The sequence below is a fragment of the Octopus bimaculoides genome, chromosome 12 (genome assembly GCF_001194135.2).
Source record: "Octopus bimaculoides isolate UCB-OBI-ISO-001 chromosome 12, ASM119413v2, whole genome shotgun sequence".
Classification (NCBI taxonomy): Eukaryota; Metazoa; Mollusca; class Cephalopoda; order Octopoda; family Octopodidae; genus Octopus; species Octopus bimaculoides.
In genome coordinates, this window is record NC_068992.1 from 56,012,776 (window position 1) to 56,039,107 (window position 26,332).

Sequence of the window (26,332 nt, forward strand, 5' to 3'; positions counted from 1 at the left end):
ACAGTGCAAATTGAGTCTGTTGATCAAGTTTGCTGTAGAAGGAGGAGGAGCAGGAGGTGAGGAGTGGGTGGAGTGAAAAATATGGAAGCTAAAATTTGAGTGTGTTGGGAAAGTGGATTCGATTTTCTCTGCTGGTGAGAGGAAATAAAAGGTTTATCACAGGGTAGAAAGCAGGTGCCACAACCATTAATTAATATTAAAGAAATGTAGCAATTACTGTTTTGTTATGTTAGAGAGAGAGAGAGAAGGGGAAGGATAATATTAGATTATTATATAAATAAATAGAAAAATAAAAACAGAAAAAAAATGCAAAACAGTGAAAGCTGTTTCAAAAGAGATACAAAAAGTATATATATTTATATGCGTATGGTTATATATATATATATATATATACATACATACATACATACATGCATACACATAAACATATATACATATATATATACACACACACGCACACAAACATATATACAAGCATACACACACACATACTTACATACAAACATACAGAGAGAGAGAGAGAGCATAAGAGAAAGGCAAAGAGGGAGAGAGAAAGAAAAAAACAACAAAAAAAAGAAAAGAAAGAAAAACTGGGTGGAATATAAATTGACATGCATAAAAATTCCTGCTGAGATTTATTGTAGTGTGTCCGTGTTGATGATATCTGTGTTAACGGGGTTTTTCAGTCATGTGTAATTCCATTTGAAGTAAAGGTCTACATATAGTTTAACAGGTTCATGCAGATACAATGTTCGTACTGAAGACTGGTTATAAAGGTTTGGTGGCAATGATGTATGTGTGTGTGTGTAAGTGTGCATGTATGTGTGTGTGTGTATGTGTGTGCAGGTGTGTGTGTGGACATAAAGTGTTATTGTGTTTTAAAAGAAATCATTTCATCGTGGGCTTCTGGAAGACGATGGGGAGAAGAAATAGATGGGTGAATAAAGAAGACTGCTTGTTGCTGTTGTTGTTTTTGTTGAAGTCAAGACCAGATGCCAACATAATTTCCTTGTATGTCCGAAGGCATCGGCCCACCTGCAGTGAATAGCCGGACACCTGTATCATCGTACTTGTGTGTGAAGATGGAATTGGAGTACCTCGTCCGCATCAAAGGCGAGTTGTTTTCTTTGTTCTGGAAATAGACATTTTTAAAAGAGTATATTATATATATTAAATGTGTATGTACATATATATATATATATATATATATATATGTGTGTGTGTGTGTATACATACACACACACACAAAAATATATACACTCATATATATGAATCTGACCCATGCCAGCAAGGAAAACGGATGTTAAACGATAATGATGATACACATAAATATATATGCACACATATATATATGCACATACACACACACACACACACAAACATATATATATATATATATGTATATATATATATATATATATTTTTTTATATATATACATACATACACACACATGTGCATGTGCGTTCATATCTATCTATCTATCTATCTATAGTCCAACAATGTATTAAATATTTACATATTACTATTTTCTGTCATTCCTATTTACTCTTGTATGTACTGTGTTGTTATTTTTTTCAGCTTTCTTTAAAAAGATATTTTAATATTTATGTCCCTTTATCACAAATACACTGTGCAGCTGGTAACGAGGTTTGATTTGACCTATTGGTTGGTTGTTCAATTACCCTGCTGACTCAGCAACCCTTGTGTTCTCAAGTAAACATAACCTCTCCCCATCACTATATGATGATGTAGGGTAGAAAGACAGACTTTAAATACAAAGTAGGTATACTGAATAGAGAGAGGAGATGGTTAAGTATATTCTGCTGGATCGTCGTCATCCCATCATTTAACATCTGCTTTCCATGCTGGCATGGTTTGGGCAGTTTGACAAGAGCTAGCAAGCCAGAAGACTGCATCAAGCTCCATTGTCTGTTTTGGCATGGCTTCTATGGCTGGATGCCCTTCCTAATGTCAAACATTTTACAGAGTGTACTGGATGCTTTTTATGTGGCACCAGTACCAGTGGGGTCACCAAGAAACTTGCAAGACAACGACCTCTCAAATGAGTGGGGAGTAGTATTGATCAGGGAGCCTTGTGCTACATAACGAGAGGCCAAAAACAGGTGTTGTGCAGTCGAGGAGTTGTGTGGCTAACCCAGTTGGACAAAGATAGAGGAGATTGAGAGAAGAGGGTGTATACCCTCAAGTTCCAAGGTGTATATAAATGGTATAAAGGATGGTACATGGTGAGTCAACGGAACTTGTAAGTAATAACAATTGATAAACTGGATAGCAATGAGGTATAAAATTGAACAATTGTTCAATCAGAGAAAAGACGTTTGATTCCACCAAAGAGATAGAGACAATTATTGGAGACAAATTGCTGTCGTAACTAGTGAGGCCATATATCTTTCATTTGTTTAATCCTTTTGATACCAATCTGCCTTAGACTGCTCCTGATTCTATGATACACGTTTCCTGTTAAAGTGATCTCAAAACTGTCCATCAAAATTTCATGTTAATTTATCTTTCAAACTCCAGCTTGATAATGACAAAGTTATTCTACTAAATTCCTAATATTTTCAAAATTAATTGAACAAAGAATATTTCAACAGAAATATGGTAACAAAAGGGTTAATGTTTTGGAAAGTCAGGTCAGCATTCGTCAGATATGCTCGTAGTCTGTGGAAAGACATCTACAGTAGTTTCAGATGGATAAAGAAATCATAAAAATGTTACTGTAAATTAACAACCATAATTAATAAAAAAAATATCATTTAGAGAATTGTAAAATTTGGCACTGCTAATCAAATCATTGCAGAAAATGCATATGGTAGTTTGCTTATTAAAACAATTCTATGAAATTGTAGTTCTTAATCTGATGGGAAGGAGCAGGTGGGTCCACTGGTGTAAATGGTAGCACACTTGTTGCAGAAACATAGAGGTGTGGGTTCAAGTTCCACGCATACGAAAAAACCTCTTTTTTCTGTCAGTGGTGTAAACAGTAGCACACTTGTTGCAGAAACAGAGCATTTCGTCTGACTTGCTAATAATTCTGCCAGGTCACCATCTTTAAAACATGAACTTAATAATTCTTTCTACTATCGGCACAAAGCCTGAAATTTTGTGGGGAGGGTTACGTCGATTATATTGACCCCAGTGCATAACTGGTACTTATTTTATCAACTCTGAAAGGATGAAAGGCAAAGTTGACCTTGGTGGAATTTGAACTCAGAACGTAAAGACAAATGAAATTCCACTCTAAGCATTTTGTCTGGTACGCTAATGTTTCTCTCTGCTCATTGCCTTCAGAGTGGACTTAAAAATAATAAAATTGTAATTAGTACGTACAAATGAGTATGGCTTTGTAGGGAGTACATATTGTTGTGAAGATAAACTATATGTATAACAGGTGCAAGCATGGCTGTGTTGTAAGAAGCTTGCTTCATGCTTCAGTACCACAATGTAGCACTTTGGTTAAGTGTCTTCTACTATAGCCTCGAGCCAATCAAAGTCTTGTGAGTGGATTTGGTAGACAGAAACTGAAAGAAGCCCATAATATATATATCTGTGTGTGTGTGTGTGTGTGTGTGTCTTTGTTTGTCCTGCACCACACCACTTGACAATAGGTGCTAGTTTGTTTATGTCCCTGTATCTTAGTGGTTCAGCAAATGAGACCGATAGAACAAGTACCAGGCTTTGAAAATTAAGTACTGAGGTTGATTCAATCAACTAAAAATTCATCAAGGCAGTGCTCCAGGATGGCCACAGTCTAATGACTGATACATGTAAAAGATGAAGGGAAAAATATGAAAGCCAAAAAGATAAAAGAGCAGTAATGGAAATTCTTTTATGTTTCTATTTCAATCTAGAAACAAAGGAAAAAAACCATTTATAAATGAAATGTAATGTCGTAGAAAATCATGATAATGAATTGTTAGAATGTGTGTGGTTTGCCAAGAAATTATTAGAATATTTGGAATACCTTCTGACAGAACACAGAGACGGAATAATTATTGTACTTACAGTCCAACCTTCACTGACAACTAATTGACAATGCTTCCCAGACGGAGTTTCCAGGAACTGTTTTGTACGTACATCCAAGAATATCACAACACTCAGCCCTGTTCCCAGAGTGATGACATCGTGGCGAACACTGATTGACCGAATACCTAGAGAGGGGAGACAAAAAAAAAAGAAGAATGAAACATTTTATAAAACATATAAACTAAAAATAAGTATTAAGGAAAATAGCATGAAAACACAAACACATGCATGAGACGTTTTGGCACAGCTGTTTTGGCACTGCTATTTTGGCATCACCGTTTTGCAGTCACTGATTCAATGCAGATTTGAGACCAGGCATTTTAAGGCTTCTCTCATTCTCTGTCTCTTTCCCCCTCCCCTGCTCTTTCTTCTTCTGTCTCTTGCAATTTTCCTGCATGTGTATATTTCTGCATGCATATGCTTGTGTGTGTGTGTGTGTGAAAATGTGTATGTTTGCCTCCAGGGCCAAAATGTAATCTTGCCAAAACTAGTTCAATGTGCACTCAGCCATGCCAAATCACCAGCGTTCAAACAGCCGTACCAACCATCTCTTTCCACACAAATACATAGACACACAGACAGACACACACACACACAGCAGAGAGTTTATAGGCCTTGAAAATATATCTTAGAAGATAAACTAAAAGAATATCACCAAAGTCCAATGAACAATAGTTTTTTTTTTTGTTTTAAGGTGAAATTAGAATCTCACATGTAACTACTAATTTTCATGGATATCTACATTTTGGGGTGTCTAGCTTCCAGAATTCAAATAACTACAAAGTTGGACATTATAGCACTACACACACTCTTCTCTTGGTAAAAATCAAGACTAACCTACTAGCATAGGCAAACAGGTATCAATTGGATCAATATTACCAGTCTGAGAGGGCCAGAAAATATCATGAGTACCTTCATCCTGCTCCAATTAATTGATTAAATAAAATTGAGAAACTGACCGTTGACATAATTATGGAGAACCGCTGATATTAGACCCTTTATCCTCAAAATTATATGAGATACTTCATCTCAGTGGTTGGTGGATACAATGGATATATATATATATATATATATATATAGACCTGAATGGCTAACTTCACAAACAGATAGATATTTGATGAAACTTACTAGTAAAGGGGTTTATAACTATATATATGTATATATATATATATATATATATATATATATATATATATATTTATATATATAAATGTATATGTATGTATGTATCACATTCATTGGCTTACATCTGTTTCTGCTGTAAGAGTCTGTCTATGTATATAGGTCTGTATCAATGTATATTTAGAATTCAGGTAAAATTGTGTCTAATGACAATCGAACTGTTAACGACTAAAATCCTCCACTAAGGATCTACCCCATCCCATCTTTTCTCTGAAGATGGAATAGTCCACTACTACACAAACAGCATATCTTCATTCACTGAAAAATGGACCATAACATTTTACTCCCTTATGTCTTACTATATGCTCTATTCTAATAACTCACCAACTATTTTTAAATATATACATTCCATGCTCTAAACTAATACCAGTTGTTTGTCTGTTCATTCTTTCTACAGTACATGTCAATGTATGTATATGGACACATGTTTATGTGATAAGGTTACTGTTGACCATCTAATCCAGTCTGTTATTCAAATATTGCTTTTTTTTCTTTTTCAAACTGAACTGAAGTTTACAGACTGTGAAATAGATTAGTAATAAAACAGCTCCTAAAAAATAGATAAAGTAAAATAAAAAATAAAAAACAACTGAACTACACACAATGGAACCAGAGGCACTGAATCAGCTGAGTGAATAAGCGAAGAATAAATCAGGTTCTTATTTTTCCCAAACAGCAACCAAAAGGTCATTATGTAGGTCAGAGTGTTCAGACATCAGATGATGTCACAAACCCTGTTTGTCGCCCCCAAAACAATAGAATAATAGACTAAAGGGAGTGGGGAGGATATTTCAAGGCAGGAGTTATTGTGTTTCTTACATAGTGTGAGTGTGCACATGCACACACGCGCATAAGAGTTCACTTTCCAAGTTCATTGCAGATTAACTTGGCTTTGCTTGTTTGTCATCAAATTAAGATACTTTATAAAAGATCCTATTGGAGTAATTTCGGAAGCTATTTCAGTTTTAATTCCTACCAAATAATTCCAGGTTCAGTCCCACTGCTTGGCAACTTGGGCAAGTATCTTTTACCATAGCCAAGGACCAACCAAAGCTTTGTAAGTGGATTTGGGAGATGGAAACTGAAAGAAGCCATCATATATACATATATGTATATATACACATACATATATGTGTGTGTGTGTGTGTGTGTGATTATGTATGTGGTTGTCTTCCACCATGGCTTGTCAACTGGTGTTGATTTGCTTATGTTTCTGTAACTTAAAGTTCAGCAAGAGATATTTTTTCAGTCATTATACTGTGGCCATGCTGGGGCACTACCTTAAAAGATTTTTAGTCAAACAAATCAACTCCAGAATTTTTTTTTGTTTTAAAGCCTGGCTACTTATTCTATCAGTCTCTTTTGCTGAACCGCTAGTTACAGGGACATAAACACACCAACACCAGTTGCCAAGCAGTGGCAGGGGACAAACACACACACACACACATGTATGACAGGCTTCTTTCAGTTTCTTTCTAACAAAGCCACTCACAAGGCTGTGGTCAGCCCAAGGTGCCATGCAGTGGGGACTGAACCCAGAACCATGTGGTTGGGAAGCAAGCTTCTTACTACAAGCAATTGTATTTAAAAAATCATTAAAAAATCTTATGCAGAAGTATAACTGATTTATTGCACATAATTTTTAACAACAAAATCTTATATGGACCCGCAAGGGCCATTTGGACCCCAGTTGAGAACCAGTTTTAGATAAATAACTAGACAAATAACCATCTAACCCATGCCAGCATGGAAAGCAGACATTAAATGATGATCATGAACTACAGTTCTACATACAGGTTGTCCACAAATTATCTTTACAACTTCCACAGTTTACAGTGTCTATTTATTGAGTGCAACCAACAGAGCCCAAATGGAAGTGTTCTGATATTTCTAATAAAATTTTATTTATCAGCTCATTTTTTTCCAATAAACTCCGAGTAATCCTAGTTTTTAATGCTTTTCTGAATTTTCCAAATTGTAAACATAATTTATGGACACTCTGTATTTAGAAGCATAGCTACATGTCTACATAATTAGAATGTATAGCCCTTGTTCTGTACATTTAGGTAAAAGCCTAGTTCTGTATATTCAAGTGTATAGCCACAGTTCTCTATATTTAGACAAACAGCCTCAGCTCTCTCTATATTTTTGAACAGAGCCACAGTTCTATATATTTAGATGTACAACCACAGTCTTGTGCATTTAGATATGTACCTACAATTTTGTATGTTTAGACATGTAGCCAAAATTCTGTACATTTAGGCATATAGCCATAATTCTACATACTTAGGTGTGTTGCCAAAATGCTGCTACATTTAACACATGTAGCAGCACATAAAATAGTTTAAATGAAGAACAGACTGGAATAACAAAGCACATTAACAATAAAATACAGTTAATGTTTCTAATGTAAAAAGTTATTGTATTTAAATAATTACATAAATTTATTTATATACTGCATGTAAAAAAATGTTGCAATAGTAATTATACACACAATATAAAATAATTCTGATAACAATATAAAAGATAATATCAGAACATAATAGACTTATCATTTATGAGACCAAACAGATGTCCATATATCATACATAGAATGGTACGATGATAGTTTGCTGTGGTGACAGGCCTCAGAAAGACAGTTCCCAAATATAATTATTTCTTCTCAAATTTTATGCCATGTATCTCAGCCTAACATTATATTCCAAGTATTTCTAATTAATTACTCTGCCAATGCCACAAAATAGAAACTCCAAAATGAAGCAAGACCAAAATGGAACGAAGAGAAAAGAAACAAATTAACTCAACATGCAAAACGATGCTGAAAAGTTCCTGGCTTTGGGTAAAAGAAAAAACAGGCGGATCAATTAATTATGATTTTATTCAGCATATTCTCCTCTCAGATTCACACACTTATTGCAGCTGTCCTTCAGTTTTTCTAAGCCCTATAAAAGAACTTGGAAGGTTGGACCTCCAACCAGGCCTTTTGTGAAACCCTTAAAGCCAGGAACTTTTCAGCACCCTCTCATAATGGAAACATTAGAAAACGGTTTTGATCTCCAGTAAAGAAATATTTCTCACCAGAATTTCCTTCTTTTGACTTGATGCTTGTGATTTGCTGCGGCGTTCTTGTGTCAATAAAGGTGACATGAGCTTGCGATCCAACTGCATACATTTGCCTTTCGTTGCAGTATGTCATGCAGACTGGCTCTCGGAAATGGGGTAAAGATAACTGTAACACCTAGCAAATATATGTTTAGGGGGAACATAGCTAGTATATCGGAAATTAAACAGCTGACATAGAGTCAGGAGAATACTATGGTAAGCAAACAAAAATTGGCCAGAATTTATAATGACAAACACCTACCTGACTTGTTTTTGCAGACAGATCACACTCAGGCTGCAGTTTGTGCACACAGTTTCCCGGGACGGCCTCAATCTTCAAGTTGATTTATCAGATATTCGGCTGCTGCTTGCCAAGCAGCACTGGCTGCCCATATCCTGACTGATTAGACACCAGTTCTTTCGAGGTCTTTGAAAGCGGCGCTCCACACCAGTCAGTCCTGGCCAGGAACGGACTTCCACCTGATAGTGTGGATGGGGTAAATAAAAACCTTTTGCTTTCTCAGAGCTTCAAGGTCTGCATTATCAGACTTTCAAAACTCTGGAAACGGCAGAGGTAATGAAGTAGCTACCATAACACTTGGACAATTAATAACGTTATGGTTTTAATGATGATGCAGTTTGAAGAGAAAAAAAAAAGTAACAGGATAGAAAAAAAAAAAAGAAAAAAAATACATCAAAACATTATTTTTGATATAACTACTAAGAAATTAAGTAGCAACAATGAACAGTCCCCAAATAGCTAATGTATCATCTAAATTAGCGAAAGACACAAGAAACGTCTCCCTCTGAGGTCATTGTCAATGGTAACCTACTGTGTGTGGAAGAATTAGGATTGGAGTGGATATTTGCACTCCAAATAGAGTGTGGCAGTGACATTACCTGTTTAGTTCTGTTCATATCCCACGTTTGAAAATATTCATTGAGCGAACTCAACGCAAGCTCCTGCAAGCGAAAATGAAAATCAACTGTCAGGAATAGAAAGGGAGTTAATTTTGATTTTGCAATAAGTTCAGATAAACAGGTAGAGGCAAAGAAAGAAAGAAAAAAAGAAGGAAGCAGAGTATTGAGAAAGAGACAGGTATGGCATTGAGAAACAGAGAAGTGGTGAGAAGAAACAGGATGGACATCGAATGTTAGAGAGGGGGGGGCAGAGAAGGTATTGAGAGGGGGAGAAGGGGGGGGAAGAAGAAAGAGACAAGGAAGGCTTTAAAAGATGACTAGAGAGATGAGACAGGGAAAGCATTGAGAGATAGACTGAGACATAGAAGAAACACTGAAGGTAATGAGACAGAAAGAGAAAAAGGGACAAAAAACAGATGGAGACAGAGAGGGCATTGAGAGATAGAGAGAAGAGACAGGGAAGGTTTTAAGAGACAGAAGAGGGCATTGAAAGATAGATTGAGAGACAGAAGGAACACTGAAGGTAATGAGACAGAAAGAGAAAAACAGAGAGGGCATCAGGAAATAGACGGAGACAAAGAGGATACTGAAAGATAGAGAAGGGGACAGAGAGAAGAGACAGAAAGGGCATTGAGGAATAGAGAAGGGGACAGAGAGAAGAGACTGAAAGGGCATTGAGGAATAGAGAAGGGGGACAAAGGGAAGAGACAGTAAAAGCTTTAAGAGACAGAGAATTACAGAGAAGAGATAGAGAAGGCATCGAGAGAAAGATTGGCGCATTGAGAGACTGCTAGATAGATAATGGCATACAGAGAAAAAAGAAGAGGGAAAAACATGGACAAAGAAAGACGAAGGAATGATGCGTCAGAAAAATGTTCTTTTGTCTGGATATAAGTGGAGGAGCAGACAAATTACCTGTCGTCCTTTACAGTAAGCAAATGACCGGATTTTCTCAGCTGAACCGCATCTTTTGATACATTCGGGTGAAATATGGGAATAGCGAGGTGGTAATGTATTGTACATGTCTGTATTTTGTTCCTTTATCTTCCATATAGCAATCGTGCTGTCTTTGGAACCTACACAAAGGAGAGAAAAAGAAAAAAAAGAAAACATTCAAATATTCAAATACATAAATTATAATCTGGTTTACAGAGAAACTGAGGTGAACATAAAAATAGTAGTTCTAACCTAACTTTGAGGTGCTAATTTCACATACAAAACCAGTTTTCACTCATCACCTCCAGTTTTTTTTAGTTATACGTTATGATTTTGCGACAATTCACGAAACCATATATATGATCAATTTATACTTTGTTTTCCAGATTTTTATGATACATATCTCTACAATGGTTTCAGGCACTTCAAAACACTGAGGATGCATCAACAAGGCAAATTCATTCTGCTATACGTGTTGGCCCAAGACTACAGTTAAGGATGCTTGCTCAAGGTGTCACAATGGAACTGAACCCAGAACAGTGTAGTTAGGAAGCAAACATCTTACCACACAAGCAAGCCTGCACCTATTTTGTTCATTCTGAATATAAAAAAGAAACAAAGTGGGCATACATGTGTGTGTGTGTTTGTGGGGGGTGTTGTGTGTGTGTAATGAAGTGTTAGCAGGACTAAAGCCAACCCAAGCTAAGGCTGAGAAATCAATGAGCTTTTGTCCAAATCCATCACATTCCCTCTTTTGTGGTTTCTCTCTCAGATGGAACAGATATATAGTAATAATACATGAAGAGGTGTGTGTGTGTGTATGTATATAAAAGATGATAAAATAGCAAAAAATAAAGAAGTGAATATGCTGGTCATGTGATTGGTGCTGAAAGCATTCACAAACAATAGCAGCCAGAGAAAAGGCAAAGATAAAAAACAAAAATTATATAAACAAGTAAACTATTTCGATAAAATACAAATTCTGTGTAGTTCAACAGATATCCATAATAAAGGTATGAGACATGCTGTTGATGCTGTTGTTTTGGTACCGGCTATTTGGCGTCGTTGATTCAATTGAGACTTATCTGACATGGGATGTTTTAATGTTACTCTCATCCAACTCTCCTGTCATCCATATCTCTCTCTGCTTATGTATGTGTGCATATTTTTCGTTAAATGCTTAAAGCAGATGACATCAAGCTAGCAATGAGTTAACCTTTTTGTTACCATATTTCTCTTGAAATGCTCCGCCATTGTTTCAGTTAATTTTTCAACTAATGAAGAATTTATCTTTTATTTTTAGCCCTGTTTCAGTCATTAGACTGCAGCCATGTTGGGGCACCACCTCTAAGAATTTTTTTTTTTAGGCAAATAAATCAACCCTAGTACTTATTTTTTGTTTAAGCCTGTTACTTATTCTATCAGTCTCTTTTGTCGAACTGCTAAGTTACAAGGATGTAAACACACAAACGTGTGTGTGTGTGTGTGTTTCAGTTAACCAAATCCACTCACAAGGCTTTGGTCGGCCAAGTCTATAGACACTTGCCCAAGGTGACACACAGTAGGACTGAACCCAAACCATCTCTTTCTCACCCTTCCTATCTGTATGTGTATATTTCTGTGTGTGGAGGCGCAATGGCCCAGTGGTTAGGGCAACGGACTCGCGGTCATAGTTTCGATTCCCAGACTGGGCGTTGTGAGTGTTTATTGAGCGAAAACACCTAAAGCTCCATGAGGCTCCGGCAGGAGATGGTGGTGAACCCTGCTGTACTCTTTCACCACAACTTTCTCTCATTCTTACTTCCTGTTTCTGTTGTGCCTGTAATTCAAAGGGTCAGCCTTGTCACACTGTCACGCTGAATATCCCCGAGAACTACGTTAAAGATACATGTGTCTGTGGAGTGCTCAGCCACTTGCACGTTAATTTCACGAGCAGGCTGTTCCGTTGATTGGATCAACTGGAACTCTCAACGTTGTAAGCGACGGAGTGCCAACAACAACAATATCTGTGTGTATGTGTATGCATCTCACTATCACTTGACAACCAGTGTTGGTTTGTTTACATCCCTGTAACTTAGTGGTTAGACCAGTGGAGTAAGTACTAAACTTCAGAATAGAAAAAAAAGTTCTGGGGGCAGGGAGTTAACTTGTCTGACTAGAATCCTTCAAAGTGGAGCCCCAGCATGGCCACAGTCCAACAACTGAAACTAGTAAAAGAAAAGATATGCAATGTGTGAAAAAAAATAAAAACAAAAGAACATGATGGTCAATAGCTGGAATGCTTTTTATCATAATTGCAACCTAGGGCTAAATGAAACAGCATTGCTCTACTAACCTGTTACTATTGTGTCATCTGTCAACCAAGTCATATCATAGATCCAGTCCTTATGAGCCAGCTAATGAGAAAAAACAAAAACAAGAAAAACATAAAATAGTAAAATAAAATATGCATTTATGTTGTTGCATTTCTGCAGTATTGCACATTGTTGAACAGCAATGCAATGCTATTGTGTTTTCATTGTATTGCAGTGGTGCATTGACGAAAAAAATTAGGAACAGTAACAACTTTTGCATGATGTGGCTGATATTTCTAAGGAAAAAGTTACAACAGCAGAGGAGATTAACTTCACAATCTTAAAAAAACATCTCAAGGCAACAGCCATTTGTCATCCTAGAACTAATCTCATCATATACCTGACCATTAATCCTTTCATTACCATATTCTTATTAACGTACATTGAACATAAATTAACACGAAATTTTAAAAATAATAAAGAATTTAGTAAAAATAACTGTCATCATTAAATTGACGGTGACACGTAAAATACACCATTTCGAGCGTGGCCGTTGATCGTTACCAATGTCGCCATCCTGGCACTTGTGCCAGTGGCATGTGAAAAGACATTCGAGTGAGATCGTTGCCAGTGCCGATGGACTGGCTCCTGTGCAGGTGGCACGTAAAATACACCATTTCGAGTGTGACCGTCGCCAGTACCGCCTGACTGGCCCTCGTGCCGGTGGCATGTAAAAGCACCCACTACACTTTCGGAGTGGTTGGCGTTAGGAAGGGCATCCAGCTGTAGAAGCTCTGCCAAATCAGACTGGAGCCTGGTGTAGCCATCTGGTTTCACCAGTCCTCAGTCAAATCGTCCAACCCATGCTAGCATGGAAAGCGGATGTTAAATGACGACGATGATGACGATATTAACATGAAATTTTGATGGGAGGTTTTAATTTAGATCTCTTTAATCCTTTTTCTACCATATTCCTACTGAAAAATATCAACTTTCTTTCATTTGATTTTGACAATAATGAAGAATGTAGAATAACTTTCCTGTTAACGAAGCTGGAGTTTGGCGCATAAATTAACACGCTTTTGACATATTTTGGAGAAAGGAATGTAAGAACCACCTTAATAATAATAATAATGATTTCTTTATTAACCACAAGGGTTTACATTAAGAAAAAAGCATTATGGGCAGTACAGGACAAAACAAAGAATGTGTGTGTGTATGTGTGTTGTTGTGAGGGTTTTGTGTGTACACAAGACTAACAAAGTTTTAAAAAATCAACAATGTATAATAATAATAATCCTTTCTACTATTGATGATACAAGGCCTGAAATTTGGAGGGGGCTGGTTGATTATATCAACTGCAGTGTTCATCTGGTACCTATTTCATTGATCCCAAAAGGATGAAAGGTAATAAAGATAATCCTTTCCACTATAGGCACAAGGCCTGACATTTTGGGGAGGAAGGGAATAATAAATTATATCAACCCCAGTGTTTCAGTGATACTTAATTTATCAACCCCCCAAAAGGATGAAAGGCAAAGTTGATCTCAGCAGAATTTGAACTCAGAACATAGAAATGGGTGAAATACCACTAAGCATTTTGTCCGGTATGCTAATGATTCTGCCAGCTCACTGCCTTAATAATATTAATAATAATAATAATATTAATAATAATAATAATAGTAACACTAACAATAATAATCCCCTTTTAATATAGGAACGAGGCCTGAAATTTTAAGGGAAGGGGACAAGTTAATTACATTGACTCTACAGGTAATTATTTTATTAGTCTCTAAATGATGAAAGGCAAAGTTAACCATGGTGGAATTTGAACTCAGAACGTTAAGACGGATGAAATGCTGCTTAGCATTTGTCCAACATGATAACAATTCTGCCAGCTTCACCACAATAATAATAATAATATAATCTCTAACCAAGGCACATGACTTCAAATTTGAGGGAAGGATACTTTATTTTATTGAGCCAGGAAGGATTAAAAGTTTAGTCAGTGTTGTTGAGATTTGAACTCAAAACATAAATGACAATAACTAGATGCCACTTAATGACAACTAAATAACATTCAATTAAATGCCGCTCGGTAACGACTAAAATCTACTTAACCGTCAACAATCCATCATCCTCAACAATAAAAAAACAAGATACTCACTTCTCCAACGCAAAGCGGATCGAATGTTGGCAGCTTGTATATAGCAAGGTCATTTGTTGTCTCTGCTCCAGTTGCTAAATATGTCCGTGAAGGGTTGATTTCAATGCTGTGGATACCGCAGGAGTCAGGAGCAGCAGCACATGATGAGCTGCTCTTCAGTGATGGGATGTCAAACATGCGTCCAGTCACCACATCTAGTACAATTAACTGACAAAAAGGGAAGAAAGCTAGATATCATAAAAAGCGACGAGATGTTTCAGGTGCCTGGGTGGCAGTAACAGCATCCCTGCTTCATAGAGAGAGAGAAAGAGAGAGAGAGAAAGAAAGAAATAGAGAGATATGTAAATATGTTCAGAATAGTTAGCACAGTTTGTTGTTGTCTGCAACTGGGGTAACCAGTGAAATGGCAATCTATAAAAACAAGGAAATTTAGGATATTAACATCAAATCCAAACAGACATAACATCACAACACAGTCAACCCAAAATGTTTGTTATTGTTGTCATAAGAAAATTCTCTTGAGACATCATTCCAATTGTTGTTGGTTTTACAAGACAAAAATGGAATAAACATTTTCTTTTCAAGTGCATCAATGACAACGATATATTTTTAATAAAATTGAAATTACAACAATTTCCGGAGAAAGAGAGAGATAGAGGGACAGACATAGAAAATAGATTAAAAGACAACGAACATATTTTATCATGTTATATATACGTGTGTTTGTGTCTGTGTCCTTATATATATAATTGTGTTATGCAATGTATATACCAAATGATGGCAAATTGTTTGTTCTAGTTCTCTGCTTCCTGTGTTCAAATCCTCTTGAAGTCAACTTTGCACTTTATCCTTTTTAGGGTTGATAGAATAAGTGGCGGTCCAGGGTGGTTGATTAATTGATTAATTAGCATGTGGGACGAGACAAGTCACAGCATCATCTGTTTTGGTTTTTTGCAATCCAAGTCCAAATTCTGTCCTTCACATGATAGCAGTAGGCATCAGGGTAGACTGTAACAGGCTGTGGTGCTATGCATCTTTCTACATATGGACAGATCTATGGGATCCCAAGAAATGTAACTTTTCGAAGACCAAATACTGTGGTTCTTTCTCCATACCACACCAAATTCTTTAGCAATTGGGCACAAAGTTTCAGAGACATTAGGAAGATCCTCAACCCCTCAACCAGGCAGTTAACTTATTTGTGCATGGGAGTACGCATATGTGTATATGTATGTGTATTTGAGGCCTTATGCTTCCAGTAGAAAGGTATATATATATTATGGCAAAATCATTTATATAGATTTATGTGCCTTTATATTTAGATTCAACAATCCAACATAACATATGACATCGGTAGGCTTATACTTAAAATAGGTAGCAGATTTCTATCAATGTTACATTTTTTTGTGTAGTTTTACAAGAAAACAAAAACAAACCCAAAACATACACACAAAGGTTACTTAACAACAAATCTTCATAAGTTGGTACCAATGTATATCACATACATATAGAGAGAAATATAGTTTTAAAAAAGACAAAAAAGAAATTCAAGGTTATAAAATAAATTGTTTTATTTCGTTGAATTGAAAAGAAAATTTCAAACTTTGTTTCATATGTAGTACATTAAAAATTCATTCTTTGTGTTCCCATTCTAAAAATTCAATAATCAACAATATCAGTATTTATAATTACTGTCACAAAATTTCCTTTGATAGTGTGTAGACCATGTTCCTTTTAGACAGACCTCTCATATTTAATAAAGTGTTGAACACTAATGGTATGCCAATTGGTTGTTTCAGTTCTCAGAAGCTATTAGATTTGATGTACTTATAAACAGACCAGCTACTAGTTTCTCTGGGAATGCTCATGTGGTGTAAACATCTCTGATGAGACCTCAATAAGTATCGAAAATTGATTAAAGTTGTTTGTCGTTTTTCTTTTTTTTCTGTCAATCTACAGAGAAATAGGTAAATTTGACATGCCCTGTATGTCTACTTTATAAGTTTACATACATCTACTGAACATAGATTTAGCTTCAGTGTGTAAATACAGCCTTTAGTTGAATTATAGAGCTCTGCCTGCAAGATGGTTTGAAGGAATAACTCAATTAGATTTGTCTGTCTTTATGGAAAAGCCCTGTAGTTTAACAAATGCATGTTTTTGTAAATGTACACAGATAAATATATTTACTGTTCATTCACAAGTATGCTGTCTTTGTAGTTTAATTAATATGCATCAGTAATGAATGTACTGATATGCAAATGAGTTAATGTTGTGACTGTTGTTCATGGTGTAATTTATTCACAAGATGCTGCAAACGAAGCTCTCTGCTAATGCAAAGCAAAGGAAGAAAACACTCCTGGTGAATTTGTAATGACTACTTTTATTCCACAATTTGTTTCGCAGAGAGAGAGAGCTGTATAGCCACCTTAGATCTCATGGCTATTGTGTTCCATTCTTTATTCAACAGTAACTGATGCTTGTAGTTAATCCAATTATGCTTGATTTTTGTCGTTCTCTCCATGACAAAGATATGATTATGCCATCATCTGCTTCGTCTTATTTCTTCCTTGATACTCTAGCTTAGCAGAGGAGTAAATTGATCAAACATACCTCTTCCAATCGTTCATATATATTAGTTAATAGTCAACAGACTACCTCTTATCCTTCATATTAAGGATATCTGCATGTATAAGTGTGGTCATGTATGTGCATGTGCATGAATAGAGGACTTCTGCCAAAAAACAGACTATGCCCATATAGACCCTGATGAGTGTTAGCAGTGTTAAAACCTTGACGCATTCATTGAGATCATGGCAACTACAGGTGAACAGTTTTCCACTTGTTTAATCTATAAGAATAACCTCATTACCCATTAATGTCTTTTAGTTACTGAAGACCACGGTTGCTAGGTAAAGGAAGATATCAGTAAATTGAAAGAAACCTAAGAAAGTACTCCAGTTCAAAACTGACAGAAATGTATTATTTGATACATTGGTTAACAGAGAAACCATTTTATAACTTCAGCCAGTTACTGCAGCAGATCAAATCCTGCTAACTGCCCTCTAAATTATGAAGGCAATTTTAACCTAGCTACAAATTAGATAAATATTTCAGTCAGCAATCGAAATAACAGCCAAATCTCCCTTAAATTGTATTGTACTATCTTTAATAAGAAAAGACATGTTAGATAATGTAGTCCTGCATATCCCTGAAAAACGACAAGATGATCACAGTCACAAATGAAATGGTTTTGATCACACATCTGCTTAATCAAGGTTGACCAGGAGCCAAACAACATAGATAGCCATTTGTATCTGATCAGTAGTGAGTTGCATTTTTTTTTTAGAGTTAACTGGATGCAAATTGTTGAGAATATTTTTACAGACTAATACATTAATTTTACTAAATTCTACATTTTCACCAAAATTAACTGAACCAAAAGTAGTGTATTTCAACAGAGATATGGTGACAAAAGAGATCCATGAGTTTCTCTCAACCAGGTTCATTGCTGCTCAAAAGCAAGCACAACTAACTGATGAGGATAGGCTAATACACCTCGCATGATGCAGTGAGTCGCGTGCAGCCATGGGACTGCCCAAAAAGTTGCCAGTCAGCAACAAGCATCGGCAACCTACCTGACCCGTCTTGAAACATGGACTGAGGAGTCCCAGTCAAGTGCATGTCATTGGAGCCTTTCACTTCGCAAACTCCAACAGCACAGGGAAAGCGAAAATGTGAAATGCCATCACATTCATGTTACTCTCACTCCAGCAGGGGATGGCACAATGCGCAATGCTTTAAAACATTGTTCCCTGGCTTGGATTAGCAAGAGCATCACAGTCCAAACCAATGTTTATTTTAAGTTACTACCCTCCAAGACAGATTGGAAAAATATGTCTCACATGTTTTATTTTGACATTGCTTCTATGGCAAAGTGTCCTTCCTAACACTGAACACTTTATGACTCTTAAAATTCACTTCTGCTAATTAACAAATTGCAGTCTTCTGTAACAAAGTACTTCCCATATATATATATTAGGTCCAAAATTGGTAAATTGTTCCAGGCATTCATTTAGAAATTGGATTGGTTTACCACCTTGAAAATTTAAGCAACACAACAAATCTGTCATTTTATTATTATTATTTGTTGGGGTGGGGATTAAACCAATTCTTAGCTATCTCTTACAGGAGGCAACTACACCATTCTAGATACTTACCTCAATCTTCATTACTAAATCTCAGGAAGAGAATATTCTTGTCCGAGTGTTCCAAGTCAGTTTTGAGAATTTAAATATGAAAACAAAATGGTTGTAAAATAACCCTGAAACGGTTTCTTTCTGAGATTAGTTGCTTGAATAATACTTCAGAATATGCTGCAATCTCCAATTTATATATATAATTTCATATTACAGTGTGTGTGTGTGTGTATGTGAGAGAGAGAGAGAGATGATTTTTATCAAATGAGTTTATCAAGGAAGGAGGGGCAATGCCAATGATGTTTCACAGGCTCAATAGAATGATGAAAGATAGTTACCCTCAGATCGTCAAACAAGTGACGTGGCCTGAAAGCATGCAACAGGATGAACACTTAACTCTTTAGCATTCAAATTACTCTCTCAAACATAATGCTTATTTAATTCAGTGTTTTGAATTAACCAAGCATCATCTTGTAGCTTCAAGATTTTGATGATGCAATTGTTATACTTTTAAGATGACATTGTAGGATAGGTGTGAGAAGTATGATCTGATCAATTTGAACACAAGAAGGTAATATTAGGGTTGGATATAGCTGGTTTAAATGCTAAAGGTTTAAATGCACCTATGTGTCAGGTGAGGGTGTTTAATGGAGTGATGGATTAAGCTAAATGATCCAACTTCTACAGATGCAAAGTGCTGTACAGTGGCAGTATGAAAGCTTGTTTCGAAGTTACAGGCTCATGAGACTGGAGTTAATATCCAAGTTTCTAAAGCATTTAGTAATTGAGAGTACATAACCCTCTCCCTGAATGGGACACCAGTGCACAACGGTGTTAACCTCTTGCTACCACTAGAACTTATATTTTCAACTGAGTCAACTGAAGCAATGTAAAATGAAGTGGTTTGTTCAGCAACGGAACAAGCCACTTGGTTCAAGAAGGAAACCAAAGACTCAAAGGTCATAAACTTGACATCCGAAACCAGGTGTGGGCAAATTTCTTTGAGTAGTGAGCTGCATGAGACATGGCTTATCAACAGGTAAAACAATTAAAAGGTAATTTTTTTTATTAGGTGTGCCATTGAGAAAGTACCATGGATTGTAGGTTGCCCAAGACTGTCCTAAACTTTAGATTATGCACTTTTGGTGGTAAAAAAAAAAGGAAAAAAAAAAGCAACGAAAAAAAATACACTAGATGACCTACTGCAAAATCAAGATGTTACATCTACTGCAGTACACTCTGTTCATCCAACTGTATCAAATACTGTCTGCTATTTGTATAGGAGGAGACATCAACCCACAGTTAGTTCTATTTGATTGTCGTGCTCAGCCAGCTGTGTTGCTGAATTATGTCAGATATATATCACCTGATATGTATGTATGTGCATGTGCGTATACATTTATCAGACATTTAGACCATTTCAAATATATTTGGGACACGTTTTATCTCAACAAAGGCCATATACACTTCTGTTTGTGATTGAGAAAAATTCTCGCTTTCGGCAATAAGGTAATGAAAGATACCAACAGTTATTTCATGGCACCCTCTAGTGGAATGGTGAATACATTTCTAACTATCTGGCTATCTTTAGCATGGTGTACTACAAGAGTGTGGAGGCATAATGGCCCCCTTTGGTCATGACTGACCATGGACTTACACCTAGAAAGTTACCTTCCAAGGTGCAAGTCCGGGCAAGGTTGTCTATGGAAGACCAGCAGTCACCCATGCAGACCAGCCTCCCCTCTCCACGCCACTGATTTTATCCGAGGGAAAGGCAAAGGCTGATACAGCTTGGCACCAGTGATGTCGCAACTCATTTCTACAGCTGAGTGAACTGGACCAATGTGAAATAAAGTGTCTTGCTCAAGAACACAACACACAGCCTGGTCCAGGAATCAAACTCACTACCTCGTGATTGTGAGCCCGATGCTCTAACCACTGAGCCATGCACCTTCGCAAGAGTGACAATCTTGGAATTAATCTAGAAGTCTTCATTTCCTTATAAAAAATCAGTATCAAAATATGAACTGATTACATTTGATGCCAGCCTAGGTGTCTACTACAATATATATTAATATTTGTTTTTATGCCAAGTTATGTATATGTGAACAATTTAATACTAGACTGAAGAATTACTCAATATCTTTTAGTCGAATATGTGTTTATTGGACTTATACTAGAAGATTGATGGTGACACCAAAGTTTCAGCTTGCTAGCCTTCATCAGACTGTGCTATACTTGGAGTCTTAATTATATACAGTTTTTGACAGGTTATTTTTCTGAAGTAGGTGAAGCTATGTCACTCTTGTAAAAGTTTAATAAACATGTACTCCACTAAAAAGTGTTGCATAATACTTCAGTCTAATGTTAAATTGTTTTCATATATAACTTGTCATACATGTGTGTGTGTATGTGTGTATATATATAAATATATATATATACACACACACACACACACATGAAGAAGCTTGCTTTGCAACCATGGTGATCTGGGTTCAATCCTAATGTGCAGCACCTTGGTCAAGTGTCTTCTATCAAAACTGTAACTCAACAAGTACATTATGAATGGAATTCAGTTGACAGAAATCATGCTGAAACTTGTTGCATGTGTATGTATCATCATTGCTATTATTTTCATGTCTGCTTTCCTTGCTGGCATGTGTTGGAAGGGCTATCACAAGTTAATACTCATTCAGAGTTACTGCCCTCCTAAATGAAATAAAAGACCATGCCTTGCTCATAAGTTCCATTTTTGGTATGGTTTCATAGGCTGGATGCCCTTACTAACATCAGCAACATTACTGAGTATGCTGAGTACATTTATTGTGGTACCAACAAAAGAGAAACCGTTATACTCTCAGCTAGACTTAAGGCTGGCCGACAGCATGAGAAGACACCCAACACTGCATCTGCTCATTTGCCTTCCACTTTATTGAGTGTACAGGGTTATTTTAGATTGGAATCAAAAGATATCAGATGGCCTTATGCTCCACTAAGCAAAATGTCCTCACTTCCTATGTCTCTCTCTCTCTCTCTACAAGGCAACATGCCTCAAAGAACAAACAGTAAATGAGAGAAGAATTAAGGTGAGTGGATGAAGAGAGCAAGCCTATGAAGAGAGAAACATATAGGAGGGGTTCTGGAAAGTGTGTGCGTGTGCAGACAGACAGATAGATAGATAGATGTATAAGTGTCTAAGTATGACTGTAGTTTTTATCAACATAATGTAACTCAAGAATCTAAGGAGCGGAGTGAAAAGCCATTGAAAACCCAGAATTTTTTTTCTTTTAACAAAGTCCTTTGTGATATTTGTTCTGCACTGGGTTATACCAATACTCCCTTGTTGCGTCTGCTGTCTGAAATGCAGTGAACCACTTATTGGCTCCATTGGAAACCTGTAATTGATGATGTTGTTTGTTTGTCAATTGTGATGTAAAATAAATTTTAAAAAATAAATGCACATGGCCAGTTATGACAAAATTACATTAACTATGAACAAATATATCTGTACAAAACATTTTCTTTTCTCGGATTTAAATCATGTGACCAGATCTGGAAAATCCATTTGGAATCAGCAAGCATATAGAAATGCAGGAATTTCAACAGAGATCAGTGAGAAGCATAACAACAAAAATAATAATAATAATTGTTTCTAATTTAGGTATGGTGGGGATGGTGCAAATTTAGGGAGAGGGGGAGTTGGTTGATTAAAATCAACCCCAGTACTTGACTGGTACTTTATTTTATCAACCATACCAGAGGGATGACAGGCAAAAGTCAACCTTTGTGGGATTTGAACTCAGAACATGAAGGTCAGAACTACAAAATAATAATAATTTCCTGCATAAGAACATGGCCACAAATTTGGGCAGGAGGGATTTCCCTTTACCCTAAGTAGATAAATCTTTTGCCTTTTACGAAATAACGAGAATAATAAAAAAAAAAAAAGAAAATTAAAGAATCTCTTACTTTGTTACATTTGGTACCCATGACAACCAAATTCTTATCCAACCACTGAGATGCAAAAATCTTGTTAAAATATTCCAGAATGAATTCTTTCTCCTTGAACAATTGTGGCATGTTAAGGGCAGCTTGCCGTTTTGCCAGTTTACGTGCCCGGTCATTAAATAGTCCATATTGGCGGGCCCAGGTGTAACTGTATAAATATGGGGCCTTACTTAAGTGTTTCTCTCGTGTGAACAGATATTTCTTCAGTGTAGAATTCGATTGAATCTTGGGCTTCTTCGGACTTTCCATGATTACTCTCTGAATTAAAATAAAAATTACATACACACAAATATATATACATAGCTATGTCACAGGATTCAAGAGGCAGTGAGAGAATTCGATAAATACATGCACACACACACACACACACACACACACACTACAAATGCTCACGATGTCTGGGACTATAAAAATCTGCAAGACCTTCTTAAGATTTAACCCTTTAGCATTCAGATTATTATTAAATGGAATGCTTATTTATTCACCTTGTTTTTAACCCTTTGGAGATGGAGCTCTTTCCACAAGCCCTACCGAGGTCATGCACTTATTTTTCAAAAGATATAAAAAATAAAGTAATATATATGCACAAACATTCATACACACACACAGAGGCAGAGAGACAGACACATAGACAGAGGTAGAGAGGCAGACACAGATAGAATTAGATTCTTCACGATGACAATACACTCTGTTGTTACTGAGCTCTCCTTACTAGTGAGTTTCTCACCAAAAACAACATGGCTTCTGCACCTGTGGATATGGTTTTGAATAGCATTACTGTCGTATAAGTTGATCATTTTCTGCTTGCCATGAAAAACGTATCTGGCCAAGGGGAAAGAGCAACTTGATTGGAAAGAGGCAATGGTTGACAATAGGAAGGGTGTCCGGCTGCAGAATATCTGCCTCCACAAATTCCATTCGACCCATGCAAACATTCAAAAACATACATATTCATGCATATACACATGTATACACAAGTACACACACACACACATATATATACAAGAGTTAAGGTACATAAAATCCAAGCTACATGTTTCATAGTGAGTGGAACTTCGGAAGCGGTAAATATCCAAGCGAGGTGTATACCGCAAGTTGTATATATACATACATAAATATATATATATATACACACATACATACACACACAAACAGACACATTAACTATGAAACCTTGATACCCATTCAACTCTAGAAACACGTGCAAAAACAAAACTTAATATCAAAAGAGAAAATATTAATTAAAATTATGTGATTAAATTTCCATTGGAATTCCTGAAATATAGTAAACATCTGGAACATGAATTTATATATCAGGTTCACAGAATTGAAATAATATTCACGTGATGTAAGAATTCTAAAGCTTCAGATAGGTTTTAAAGTGTCAGACAAGACTTCCATCAAAGACTCATACTAGCTTCCTCTGATGTACTCAGATGTCTTAGTCTTGCCGTGATTTCTACAGGTGGACGCCTTTCCTGAGATCAACCTCTTCACAGAGTGTGCCGGGTCATTCTTCACAACTCTGGCACTGTAAATTACAGAGGTTGTCATACATAGTACCCTCAATCCTCCAATATATCTGTTTGATTTATCAACTACTTTTGCAATAGTGGTGGATGCATTTTGCTATGACACTAGCAATTGTGAGGTCACCTTGTAACTTGCAAGGCTGAAGAACTCCTTTGATAGAGAGAAAAAGGTTAACGACTTTCGGCAAGGTATAGTGAGAAGTTAAGTATGGAAGGAGTAGATTTTTTATTGAGAATGTGGATTGGTCAAATCTATAAATGTGTATATAATATATGCCTGGATTTGTGTGTGCATGTGTGTGTGAATGCGTGTGTGGGCATATGAATATATGATTGAATATATATAAATCTGCAGGTGTGGTTCTGTGATAAGTTTGCTTCCCAACCACATGGTTCCAGGTTCAGTCTCACTGCATGGCATCTTGGGCAAGCGTCTTCTACTATAGCCTTGGGCCAACCAAGGCCTTGTGAGTTGAATTGGTAGACAGGAACTGAAAGAAGCCAGTCATATGTCTGTCTGTCTGTCTGTCTGTGCCACCATCACTGCTTGATAACTGGTGTTGCTCTATTTACATGCCTGTAACTTAGGAGTTCAGCAAAAGAGACTGATAGAATAAGTACCAGACTTAAAAAGAAGTCCTGGTGTCGATTTGCTTGACTAAACAAATCCTTCAAGGTGATGCTCCAGCATGACTTGTTAAATGATGATTTGTAAATATTCATAAATATACGATTGAATATTTATGAATATTTACAAATCATCATCATTTAACAGATATTTTCCATGCTAGCATGGATTGGATGGCTCAATGGGAATTGGTGAGCTAAAGGACTGTGCTGAGATCCAGTGTCTGCTTTGGCATGGTTTCTATGGCTGGATGCATAAATGAGTGTATAAATATCTGACTGAATATATAAATATTTGCATGGCTATATCTGGGGAAATATGACAAGAAGAATTTATGTTATTGCAGATTATATAAATAACAAAATCAATAAATCCATCTGGTGACTTCTGCTGGATATTTTTGTTCAGCAGAAATTTCGCTTATGGTAAAGAAAAAAAAAATCTTTAAAATCAATTTAATTGTTACTGTTCAATAGTCCTATTCATAAAACCTGTTACAAAGACAGAATGACTGTTTGTTACAGACATATAGTGCAGCAGATAAAAACATGTTAAAACTGGAATCACAAAGTATGAGGAATAATTTAGATAAATAAAACAAACTGCGTCATCACCGATACTTGCTTTGTTTTAGCCTGTCCAGAGAGTATCTTCGAAACAAACATTGCAACTCAGATGTGTAGCTGTATGCTATATAATGCATTTCATGAGCTTATAAGATGGCCCACAATTTCACCAAGCCCTGTTTTGACACATGTCACCTCCTGGTGCAGAGTTATTACAAGGGAGAAAAACACTTCTTCATAATATTTGGTGGGATTAGAAATTTGAATTTGAAATTAAGAAATATAAGGAAAAAGATGGATTTTACATATTTAATTTCTTTTTGTTTTCATGAAATTCTTAAAATTTGTAGCTGGTGCTAATCATGCAGAGTACTATTTATTTAGAACCCCCTTTCTTTTTTCATAGCTTCCTTCATTTTCAGGCCAAAGTTAGATGTATTTAGACCATTAAGAAAGTAAACAAGTAAAAACCTTTTACTCATTAAAAAAACTCTTAACTCTTTCATTAATATTTCATATCAATAAGGCAGAAAATTGTAGAATTGTTAGGATGCTGGGCAAAATGTTAGCGGCATTTCTTCCATCTTTATGCTCTGATTTCAAATTCCGAGACCAACTTTGCCTTTAATCCTTTTAGGGTCAATAAAATAAGTAGCAGCTCTCTCAAAATTGTAGGCCTTGTACCAAAATTTGAAACCAACATTTCATATTACTATTTCTAATTAAAATACCCTCACCCATGGGTTTCA

General features: G+C 36.2%; 1 protein-coding gene across 1 annotated transcript in view; it reads right to left on the reverse strand.

Annotated features, from left to right (window-relative positions):
• Positions 1 to 641: 641 nt before the first annotated feature.
• Positions 642 to 26,332, reverse strand: part of LOC106870136 (DDB1- and CUL4-associated factor 12) — a 33,518-nt gene continuing 7,827 nt past the window's right edge. Inside the window, exons 2-9 of the mRNA XM_014916127.2 lie at positions 22,819 to 23,115; positions 14,651 to 14,857; positions 12,525 to 12,585; positions 10,169 to 10,329; positions 9,233 to 9,295; positions 8,309 to 8,468; positions 4,028 to 4,173; positions 642 to 1,132 (exon numbers count right to left, since the gene is read on the reverse strand). Of these exons, the coding sequence (XP_014771613.1) occupies positions 983 to 1,132; positions 4,028 to 4,173; positions 8,309 to 8,468; positions 9,233 to 9,295; positions 10,169 to 10,329; positions 12,525 to 12,585; positions 14,651 to 14,857; positions 22,819 to 23,106 (1,236 nt within the window). The 5' untranslated portion in view covers positions 23,107 to 23,115 and the 3' untranslated portion in view covers positions 642 to 982. The remainder of the gene's footprint in view (positions 1,133 to 4,027; positions 4,174 to 8,308; positions 8,469 to 9,232; positions 9,296 to 10,168; positions 10,330 to 12,524; positions 12,586 to 14,650; positions 14,858 to 22,818; positions 23,116 to 26,332) is intronic.